Raw genomic sequence first — 12,124 nt, forward strand, 5'->3', positions numbered from 1 at the left:
TATTCCAAATAAAGTAAAAAACAAGAGTCTCGGTGTTGGCTGAAGTATTAGGCACTGTTCTCTAGCCTGATATGGTCATTCATATTCTGCTTCCCTTAATAGTAAAAATTTTACCAATGTTTCAAACTCCTGGAAGTTCTTTAACATGCATATTTAAAGTTTAAAATTTTACAACTAAATGTAACCAGATAAGTTGCCTTCTAATCAAGCAAGGAATAAAACAAAATTTCCTCCTAACCTTTTCCTTTTTGTTTTTTCTAACCTATTTGATTGATCTAACTTTCCATTTCAGTTTCGGAAATAGTGCCACTAAAAATGAATAACCACCTTTCCAGATAATTGTGGATTATTCTTTTTCAATTGATACATATAATATATCCTGTTAAACTGATGAATCAAGAAACACTCAGCTATAGGAGAGAGGTTGGGTAAGAACCAGCAAACACCAAAGTAAGTTAGCGTCAAAGCTCAGGTTTTGATTTGCTTTTTAATCCAATTCTCTGTGCCTAAGACAAATAAAGGTACTAGTAGGTACAGAGTACCTACTACTCACCTGCAGCAACCAGAGAAGAACATTTTCCTATAAGCCCTGTGATTACTGGCATCATATTAGTTAGAAATGGGAAACTGTCCAAAAAACTTTTAAAATCACCTACATTATAAATTAGTAAAAGAAACTAAGGTGGAATACACATTTTAAAGTTGGATCCTAGTTTTAATTAAGAATACATACAGGTGTGCAGAAAAGTTCAAAGGCAGCAAGAATAAAATCTAGTTCTTTCTTACCCAGAGAATTAGTTCCTGGAAACATTTGTTGCTTCGTTACCAGATTACTACCATTTGTGGATATGGAATTATTGTAGAAGTCAGAATTAGTCAGATCACCAAGAATAGCATCTAGATTATCCAAGTCTCCAGATCCCTGAAAATAATTTTTTTTAATTAACCTGTGTACATTACTAGATACATAGGTATAAAACATACTCATCAGAGGAAAAGAGATAAAATGGGAACAAGTAAAACCCAATAGTTACCTGAAATGGTAACACCCAACTTAGAGGCTAGCTAGCTGATTATGACCCCTATCCCTACACTACCTTCCTTGAAAGCAAAAACAGTTGAAAATACTGAGATAAATTCGTGGGTTTGGAGGTGCTTTCAAAGGGGCATTTTTTAATTTACCCTGTATGTTTAATTCTCAAACTGCAGGATATTTTCCAGCAAACATTAGTCAGAATCATGAGCTGACAGAGATGTCTGCCTCTACACATACTTCTGAAAACATGTATGATTAAAAATAAAAATTTTAAAAAATTTTTAAATAATAATAATAATAATAAAAATAAGCTTATGTTCAACAACATATTCATAGCTATGCTTTAAAAAGGGCTTTTGGGGCTTCCCTGGTGGCACAGTGGTTGAGAGTCCGCCTGCCGATGCAGGGGACACGGGTTCGTGCCCCGGTCTGGGAAGATCCCACATGCCGTGGAGCGGCTGGGCCCGTGAGCCATGGCCGCTCGGCCTGCGCGTCCGGAGCCTGTGCTCCGCAACGGGAGAGGCCACAACAGTGAGAGGCCCGCGTACCGCAAAAAAAAAATAAAAATAAAAATAAGAAGGGATTTTGGTCAATACATTTGGGAAACACTAAACAAAGTTGAAACAAAGTTAAACACACATCCTAACAATAGGACTTCTCCAAGACTTTTAATTTTCTCAGGTGCATATTAACATCTTCCAGAATAGTGTTCCTCAAGAGGAGTCTGGGAAATGCTTGTATAGAATGTGATCATGTATATGAAACTTGATCTTAGGTAAAAATCAAAATTCTGTTGCCTAATACAAAAGGTTTTTCCCATTTCTACCATACACTTAATGACCCAATGTGCTCATTCCAATAATAAAAACTTCCATGAAAGATTTCAAATTGGCTACTAATGAGGTATAGTCACATTTGAAAGCATACATATCTGATTATTTCTACACTGCATCATAATACACTTCACTGATGCTCAGAAGAGCTACCAAAAAAGTGACAGCTCCAGATTAACTTCCATTAAATAAACCTAAAACAGAAGGTAAGAATTTGTGTATAACACATTGTCTTTCTAACACAGAAATGCAATGCTGAAATACAATGCCTAAGCTGGAATATACAGAAGACAAGTTACCTCTTCATTTGTTTCTGCCTTAATTTTGGCGTCCTTCCCTTGACTTGAGCTCGGGATGGTGGAGCTGCTGCACTGGCTCACTTTACTGTCTACGCTGCCTTCCACTTTGGGCTGTAGTTCTTTGGAGAGCGTGTCACTAGGATCATCCCTGTCCAGCAGGTACCTAAGCAGAGCATTATTTTCCTTTCTCTTAGGGCTTAGTTGCTCCTGCTTGACGTTTCCTTCTACACAAGACGCTGTACTGCTAGTGTCTTTCCCAGTGGCTTCGGCGGTAATCTTGGCTACCTCAGCCGGTGAATTCCCATTCTGCAGCAACTTGTGCAAAATCCGGTGCTTCTCTTGCAGCAGTGACCCGTGCATATTGGATGTGGAGGACACTCCTCCAGATGTCGAAGAGGAGACCCCAGAGGGGCTGGTGACACTAATGGAAGAGTCTTTACAACTTGAATCCAGGGGCGAGTTGGTCAAGGAGGAATGACCCCGGTCCTCAGAAGAACAGGTAAGTAACTGTAGTAATTTTTTGTGACCTTTGCTTTCCAGAGGACCCCGCTGATTCTCTGGCCCTTCCACACTGCTCTCCTTACTTTCTTTGTCATTGAGGTGATCTCTGCTATTTGACTGACACATTGAACTCTCCCCTGGATTCTGGTCACAATACAAGCCTAGGGGACTCTTGGAATCTTGACTGTTCATTTTACTTGGTTGACTTACATTCATATTGGGAGAGTTATCCAATTTGGGACCTGGTGAAGACAGAGTAGATAAAAGAGAAGTCCCTACTCCCTCACTAATAGCTTGAAGGGCACTGAGAGAGCTGCTAGAAAAGCTGTGACTCCCAGTATTGCCAGAAGATCCCATGGGAGAGTGCACACCTGGATTTGGAGAAAAGTCAGGAAAAGAATTAGACAATCAGACGCTATAACAAAACACTACTTAACACTCCACAGTTTCTGTTTTAAAATGAATTAACTTTACAAGAATTACAGTGGTATGGAAAGAAAAGAATTACTGAAAAAGAAAAAAATAAAGAAAAGGAAATGTAACACAAATACCTGCAACAGGAGAAAACTGATGTGAGGCCATCTTTGGACTCCCACGATTACGAGGAGAAATCATAATATTCTGCTGGCTGGAGCCAAGACCAGGACTCCCATGTGGAGGGCTACTCATGTTGCGACCATAGTTGTTGTTCTGGTAGGAAGATGGTGACTGCATGCCTGGCCCAGGGTTCACTGAAGCTATGCTACCGGAAGGCCCATACCTGGCTCCACTCATCTGCCCTGTGGGGCCGGGCTCAGCCAAGCCGTAGGCCCTGCTGCTCAGCATCTGCAAGCCGGGGTTTGGCGACATGTTCATGCTGCCTACCGAACTGTTGCATCCAGCTGCTGGAGGTCTAATGCCTTGTCCAACAGGATTCGGGTTTGGTCTATACCCATTCTGTTCCCTGCAAAGAAACACAACAATGTTTTACTAAAAAATTACAGGCATGTGTTAAAAGCCTGAATCAAATTTTTTATTTTTAAGGATGAAGTAAGTGTCCCAGAAACTTAACTTCTTAGGCGCCATTCCAATGCCTAGTGACAGTAACAATCTAGACACTGATCAGTTATTAATCTAATAACATACTTTTAATAAGCCACAGAATCTAAATGAGTGACACCATCAGAGCACCACGAAGGGCCCAAAGCTATGTTAGCTGGAATCTCAGTGGGGCTTTACAAGAGTTCCCATATACCAGGGGTTAACCTGGAGGTGCCTGCAAATTACTCAAGATAATTAATGGGTGAATAGCCTGCTCCTTCATGTGTTGCTCATTTACCATTAGCAACAGCAACAGTAACTATTTCTTCTTGAAGTCTACCTTCGAATTTTAAATTCAATTCCTAAAAGCAATGTAATATATCATTAGAAATGAAAAGTAACAGAGGTAGTCAGATTTTATGTATTCTTCTATCCACTAGCCTTCCCATCCTCCAGCTTTCCCAGGAATTAATTACTTAATGAACAAATCCTCATTTACACATAAAAATATAACCTTAAAGAAAACATACTTCAGGAATCTAAGTGCACTTCAGCAAACCCAACCACTGCCTGCTTTTCTTCTTGATTTTCCTCCCTTTTTACACTAATAATAAAGCATCTCAAGAACACTGCTGCATTTAATGAGAATACAAAGTAATCTATCATTACCTCTGAAGAAAGTGGGTTGAGACAAAGCCGTGACGATCATTTGTTACAGGATTTCGGAAGAGTTTGCTTTTTGTTTGTGCAGTCACTATAGTGCCATCAGCCAAAGAGAATCGATACACCGGGGTTTCTGCATGGCCATGGATATAAGCTTTTGGAGAAAATATCCCATTACTAGTAACTACAACTGGCAAAACAAATGCATACAGGAGAAAACAGAAAGGAAATATACAAGTCCAACATTTTCAAAATCCAGTGAAAGACTGGACCCCACCAAAATTAGGCTAACAGGAATGCTCAAGAATCATTTTCCTGCCCCACAAAGACAAAAACAACTATGGTCATGTATATACTTATTGCTCTATAGCACATCAAACACAATGACAAACAAGATCCAGAATTAACCTCCAAATTCTTTACCTTCTTGATAGTGACGTTTCTGGGACCATGACTGCCCATCATTAAGACTAAAAAATCTCTGGATACACCTTCGGATTATATCTTCAAAACCAGGCCTCATGGAAGATCTCAGTGAATTTGTATCTATGTTGACAACTTTTCCTATTAAACAGAAAATTGTCACTGTGTTTAATTTCATCACTGTGCATCATCAACTGCACTGACTTTAATTCTTTACTCTCATGGGCAAAAAAGGGCAGACCAAAACTGAAATTCATGTTGATGTCAAGAATTACTCCCAGTAATTCCCATTAAATTACCCGTATTTTTGAAATGCACTTCTTTATGAAAAATGGATTTGAAGTTACAGAAAAGAAATACTGGCTTCTGATATGAAATGCTATTTGGAGAGAAAGCCAGGTGCATCTACATTTTTTTGTGTGTTTATCTGAGGGATTTTAAGTGTCAAATACACCCAACTTAAATGCCCAGGGTTTTGTTGAATCTCTCCTAAGGTTGTATAAGAAACATAAGGGACTTCCCCGGTGGCACAGTGGTAAAGAATCCACCTGCCAATGCAGGGGGCACGGGTTCGAGTCCTGGACCAGGAAGATCCCACATGCCGTGGAGCAACTTAGCCCATGCGCCACAACTAGTGAGCCTGAGCTCTAAAGCCAGCGAGCCACAACTACCGAGGCCATGTGCCCCAACTACTGAAGCCTACGTGCCTAGAGCCCGTGCTCCACAACAAGAGAAACCACCACAATGAGAAGCCCACACACCACAACGAAGAGTAGCCCCCACTCTCTGCAACTAGAGAAAGCCACGCGCAGCAAGAAAGACCCAACGCAGCCAAAAATAAATAAAATAAAAAATTAAATTAAATTTTTAAAAATAATATTATAAGAAACATAGGAAATAATCCATGCAAAGTATTCGTTACAGTGTAGGCACTTAAATGATAGTGCAGGCTGTAGAAAGTTAACTTTTATAAAAATTTTCAAAATGAACCAAACGTACACACATGCACAGTTTTTACCTGAAAGATCATGTCTAGTAATAAAGCTCTCAGGATTTGATGGAAATGCTCTTTCTCCTGTGGTAATGCGGCGTGCCACACAGATCATACAGGATTGCAAATCTACAATAGAAAATTTAACCAGGTAAGGATTATACTTAACCTTTGGATGTGTCTATTCAACAGGCAAGTAAGAACATGGAATTCAGTGGGAAGAATTACAACAATGGAAATTACAAAACTACAAGTTTGGCTGCTATTGTTTGATAATCACCACAAGCATGTGATGACTCTCACCTTCTCCTTCCTCCATCATAGCCCGTGGCTGGGACAGGGCAAAGCACTGCATCGTTTCATATTTCTGGCGCATTTCAGGACTAGTGTTTATGTCTTCCAGAATGTCAGGTGGTATTTTCATCAACATACGGCAATTAAATGTATGGCTTTTTTGTCGCTGGGTCTCATTTGTCCAGGTAACTCCATTAACTTTAGAAAACAAATTGAAAGGAGTTTTTTAAAAGGTGGCAATTCAGTCCATGACTATCATCAAAAATTTAAGCTGTAAATCAACTATACTCCAATTGAAAAAAAAAGCAGCATTTAAGCTATACATATTTTCTCATTATACATCTTCCATAGTAATCTCTACAATAACATTTCAAAGTGGCAATATATAAAACACTGGAATAATTTCAATTTCAAATTCAACAGGTATCTCACTTATATTTTGTGACTCACTGTGTATCTTAGACCCATGAAACGTATACCAAACTCTAAATTTGTATTTGAAAATTTTCCTATCTACCACTTGCCCTGTTCTACATAAATCATCACTTGGCTTTCTAAAAGGTATATTCAATTTTCTAGGAAATGATCAAGAAAAAGAAATTTTTTTAACTTACTTAGAAAATACAGGGACTTCCCTGGTGGTCTGGGGCTAAGACTCCGTGCTCCCAATGCAGGGGGCCCAGGTTCGATCGCTGGCTCAGTGAACTAGATCCCACATGCCACAACTAAAGATCCCCCGGTGCCACAATGAAGATCCCGCATGTGGCAACAAAGATCCCGCGTGCCGCGACTAAGATCCAGCACAGCCAAATAAATAAATATTTTCTTTAAAAAGGAAGATACACATTAAAAGCCTACCTGTAGATTTCGGTAAGTTTTTAAGAAAATCCTTTCTGTCTTCTTCATGCAAGATATTGTAGACACTTGTGTTAACCAGGTCCTCCTGCTTATATTGCAGGTACTGGGTGACATTTTCTGACACAAATACAATGTTTCCTTCACGATTCACCACAAACAGGAAGCCATCCAATGCCTGAAGTGGGATATGTTAATATCGGCTATTATGGACTGAACTGTATCCCCTCCCCCACCAAAACTCGTATGTTGAAGCCCTAAACCTCAATGTGACTGTATTTGGAGATAGGGCCTTTCAGGAGGTAATTAAGGCTAAATGAGGTCATAAGGGTAGCTCTAATCCAATAGGACTGGTGTTCTTATGAGAAGAGAGACAGACACCAGAAATGCACACACACAGAGAAAAGGTCACATGAAGACACAAGGAGAAGGCAGCCATCTACAAGCCAAGGAGAGAGGTAGGTCTCAGGAGAAACCAAGCCTGCCAACACCTTGATCTTGGACTTCCAGCCTCCAGAACTGTAGAAATAAATTTCTGCTGTTTAAGACACGCAGTCTGTGGTATTTTGTTATGGCAGCCTTAGCAGACTAAGACACCAGCCTTAGTACTAAACAGAATTTGAAAAAAAGAACTGTTGATTTAACAACTATAAGCCATCATTTCTATTAACATTAGTACCATCAATACAGGGTTGTATGAAAAAGACAATCTGAAAAGATGACAGTAAAGACAAAATCTGAATTAACACCTAATTTTTGAAGAATTACTTCTTCAAAGGAGTTTTTAAAAATATGAAAAATCATCCTTTGTGCTTCCCATTTTTCCATTTGCTATCAAGTCAAGCTACAGGAACTATACCACTCCTTAGTGAGAATTTACAAAGAGGAACTGAACTGATCAACTAAAAAGTAGCTGGAACAAACTAACTGGAACAAAAACAGCTGGTAAGTGAACATGAATAAAGGGCTTCAGGTCATGACTTAAAAAGAAACATTCTGTAAGTGCTATAGCTTAACTCAATCTATTTAAGATAACTACTTACAAAAAAACATGTATTTTAAGTCTTAAAACTTCCTCCAAAATATAAAACTGTAGTGTGCCATACTATCAATTATGCAAAAATACACAAAAAAGTCTGAGCTAAAATATGCCCAAATGCATTTTTACTGGGGGGGGGGGGGCAGCGCGCCACAGGACCTCATGAGTTATGTATATTTTAAATATAAGAGCATTTTATCATCATATTCAGAATACTGAGTTCTACCTCATGAAAAGAAACATTTTTTTTGCTCTCATATCCTAGCCAAGATTTTTTCTTTCTTTCTTTCTTTCTTTTTAAATCAACACAGCTTATCGTATAGCTAAAACCTTATACTTGCCTGAAGTAAAAGTGGTCCTAAGGAGTCTTTATCAATAACTCCTTGTCCAGTGGAAGATACATCAGCTTTCTGAACATCATCATCACTGGAAATAGCTTTTCCTGAAAAGACATAAGGCAATACTACAAATAGCACATATATCAGTTATAGATTAAATCCACCTTCAAATTGTTCCCCGAACAGACACAAAGAGACAAGCACACAGATGTGCATAAGCACATACACATTTCCTGATAAGAAAATGATGCTACAGTTTTTAAAGGTTAAAATTAAACTTCCAAGTTACCCAGGAGGACAGAAGATACTCTAAATTTTCTTTCCCTACTAAATGTACTATCCCATTGCTTCCTGAAAGGGAACTAACAAGTGACAGGGTGAGCAACACTGGCCTTCTTCCAATTCTGGTAACTGTTTCCTAAAGAGCAAAGCTGGTCAACTCATCTGTCCATCTAGCCCCACAGAGGCTAGCCCTCAAGGAGCAGCAGTTCCCACCTAAGCAACAGGTAGCAAAAGGCAAATGTGAACACAGTTAACAAGTTCCTTCTAAAAGACTTGAGTGTTTTCTTACTTTGTATTACCTTGCTCTTTTATTTGACGTATCTGTCTTACTGTTTCCTTTAAAATTGCACATTTATCTGGTTTGACATTGAAATTGTCAATATCACTAAGATTAGCAGATATCAGTTCAGCCAATTCTTCAATATATTTACTCTCCTGCTCCCGTCTCCACTTTTCACCACTGCAGGTAAGGCTGGGAGGGGGGGAAAAAAGGCCATAAATATATCTATCACAAAAGAGCTATGAGCAGAATCAGTGCCTACACAACACCATTACACTCACATATAAACAAACTAAATTCAGCCCATGAAGACTACCAAAACATTGTCTTGGAGACCTAGTACAATACAGTTGAAATTCATGCAAACCTAAATTCAAGTCCACCTGTTGTTAGCCTAGTGGCCTTAGTTAGGCATTAGTCTCATTTCATCATCTGGAAAATGGGGATAAATAGTCTTTACCACGAAGAGACAATAAAATTAACAAATAATAAAAACAGTAATAGCTACTTATTAATTATGAGGTTTTATGAATTATAGGTTGTTTTTTATTTTGCAACCATCACAATGAAATTCAAGTGATACTGACCTTGGCAAATACTAAAAAAGCTATGAAGTATCACTGCATAAAATAGAGTATTTTATTTCTATTTTTTAAACTTCTAACTTCATTCAGGAAAAGAATGATGAAACCTCACAAATGCCAAAATATCAACTTATAACATGTTCTTAAAGGATACTAAAGATTCTTACTTGTAATAATCTTGTCTATCTACTCCTAACTCTTACATCCTCTATTGAGAAATGCTTCTTACAATATCACACAGTTAGTATAATATTCTCATTTCTATCTGAATCAGCCATAAAGCCTCTATTATAACATAAGAATGTCCCCATCTCATCATTGTACCACTGTACTTACTACAAAGCAAAATCATATTATTTAAACAAAGACAAAAACAAACAAACAAATCTAACTAGAAAATGCAAATAAAGAAAGCTGAAATGTTATCTTCAAAACAAATAAAGGCAGGGGAGGCGCCCTTGGTGAAGTATCAGGAAATAAACTGCTTACCCTTGTCCTGGAGTATCACATGGCAACTTGCGTTTTCGTGAATCAGGGGCCAGTGGATCCAAGGAGTTTTCTCCTAATCCGCTCATCATGAATATACATCAGCAACTAAGAAAGAATAATAAGATACAAACATTATAAAATATTCATGACTCTCATAAAGATGTCATATGCTTGAATGGCTGCATTTTGTTAATTCAGAACTGCTTTCCCTAAATGGTTAGATAATTCTCAAAATTCTTTATAGTACACAACTGTTCTGAAGACCTCAAGAGTTCATATTCCAGTTTAATTATGCAGAATGTCCATCCAACCCCAGGACAAATGTTTCTCAAGACTGCGTAAAAATGCGTATATTGAATACATCACAAAGAACAAGGCATCTTCTGCATAGTTAGTAAGAAAAAGAGACTGTCAACTCTCCAACTGATAAAATCCTAAATTTTACTTATACACAAATAAGATCTTATCTTGTCAATTGGTAAGAAGTCTTCAAATGATAAATATCTAAATTATTTTCAGGCTACTTTCAAGGTAGCACATTTTTTCCTTAGACCATTTCTTTAGTATTTATCATCCAATGTGTTCTTCTTCTGCTACTTCAAAATAAACTGAGATTGTGTAAATAACATGTAAACTCCAATACATTCTGCTTACAAATTAGATGTACAACAATAAAACTCCAGGTGGGAGGATTTTGACAAGATCCACAGAACAACAATTATTTTAATATTAACTGATGGAAATATAATATGCCTTAGTTAAAGTTGCATTGATAAAGAAAATAAATGTAGGCTATTTCTTGTTGAAAAAAGAACATTTTAATACTCAGTGGCTCATAATTTTAAGACATCTACTAAGCCTTCACTTAACAAGAATTTTATTTGTCTTAAACTCTTGTTTACGAAGACAATCACTGCTATCAAGAATTCCAAGTCAACGGAGAAGTTCAAACACTCCAAACTACTTTTTCTTCATTTGTTAAAATGCATCTTGCATTCCATCTAGTCTGAGACATACATTGAAGGACATAAATTTCCACTAGGTGGCACAATACTGCCAGGATGAGAGACATTAATAGAAATGCAAAATTTTACACAAGATCCTGATCAAACTTAAAATATGTAGCTTTAAAAAATCAAAATCGGAAGTTTTAGATTACATTATCATCTTCCAGATGTCGTAGGTATGAATTAAACACCAACGAAATTTATTCTACCAATAATTTTGATAGTAAAATGTAAAGGCTGAAAAGCTGATACATTTTAAGAACTTGGTGTGGTTTTTTTCCTCACAACATAAGTTAAAAGAGAAAAGAACTTAAAATAACTTTCACTAATGTGGCTTATTTATTTACTTGTTTGTTTATTTATTTATTTTTGGCTGTGTTGGGTCTTCATTGCTGTGCACAGGCTTTCTCTGCTTGCGGCGAGCGGGGGCTACTCTTCGTTGCGGTGTGCCGGCGTCTCACTGCAGTGGCTTCTCTTGTTGCGGAGCATGGGCTCTAGGCACGTGGCCTTCGGTAGTTGTGGCTCGCGGGATCTAGAGCTCAGGCTCAGTAGCTGTGGCGCACGGGTTTAGTTGCCCCGCAGAATGTGGGATCTTCCCAGACCAGGGCTGGAACCCGTGTCCTCTGCACTGGCAGGCAGATTCTTAACCACTGCACCACCAAGAAAGCCCCCACTAACGTGGCTTAATGTCATGATTTTAAAGTGTAACCACGGGGACTTCCCTGGTGGCGCAGTGGATAAGACTCTGCGCTCCCAATGCAGGGGGCCCAGGTTCAATCCCTGGTCAGGGAACTAAATCCCACATGCATGCTGCAACTAAGAGTTTGCATGCCACAACTAAGGAGCCCATGTGCTGTAACCAAGGAGCCCTGGAGCCGCAACTAAGGAGCCTCCCTGCCACAACTCTAAGGAGCACGCTTGCCACAACTAAGACCCGATGCAACCAAATAAATTTTTAAAAATAAAATTTAAAGGGCTTCCCTGGTGGTGCAGTGGTTGAGAGTCCACCTGCCGATGCAGGGCACACGGGTTCGTGCCCAGGTCCGGGAAGATCCCACATGCTGCGGAGCGGCTGGGCCCATGAGCCATGGCCGATGAGCCTGCGCGTCCAGAGCCTGTGCTCCGCAACGGGAGAGGCCACAACAGTGAGAGGCCCGCATACCCCCCAAAAAAAAAAAATTTAAAAATAA

The 12,124-nt window shown here is 38.8% G+C and overlaps 1 protein-coding gene across 6 annotated transcripts in view; it reads right to left on the reverse strand.

Annotated features, from left to right (window-relative positions):
* Nucleotides 1-12,124, reverse strand: part of NCOA3 (nuclear receptor coactivator 3) — a 121,746-nt gene that overhangs the window by 19,408 nt on the left and 90,214 nt on the right. For all 6 annotated transcript variants that reach the window (XM_024128329.3, XM_024128331.3, XM_024128327.3 and 3 more), the window contains 11 exons: nt 9,928-10,032; nt 8,874-9,046; nt 8,296-8,396; nt 6,919-7,093; nt 6,070-6,258; nt 5,794-5,895; nt 4,776-4,916; nt 4,359-4,506; nt 3,221-3,612; nt 2,169-3,040; nt 787-922 (listed from right to left, as the gene is read on the reverse strand). In XM_024128329.3, coding sequence (XP_023984097.1) covers nt 787-922; nt 2,169-3,040; nt 3,221-3,612; nt 4,359-4,506; nt 4,776-4,916; nt 5,794-5,895; nt 6,070-6,258; nt 6,919-7,093; nt 8,296-8,396; nt 8,874-9,046; nt 9,928-10,016 — 2,518 coding nt within the window. In that variant the 5' untranslated portion in view covers nt 10,017-10,032. The remainder of the gene's footprint in view (nt 1-786; nt 923-2,168; nt 3,041-3,220; nt 3,613-4,358; nt 4,507-4,775; nt 4,917-5,793; nt 5,896-6,069; nt 6,259-6,918; nt 7,094-8,295; nt 8,397-8,873; nt 9,047-9,927; nt 10,033-12,124) is intronic.

This window comes from Physeter macrocephalus, chromosome 14, assembly GCF_002837175.3.
Source record: "Physeter macrocephalus isolate SW-GA chromosome 14, ASM283717v5, whole genome shotgun sequence".
NCBI lineage: Eukaryota > Metazoa > Chordata > Mammalia > Artiodactyla > Physeteridae > Physeter > Physeter macrocephalus.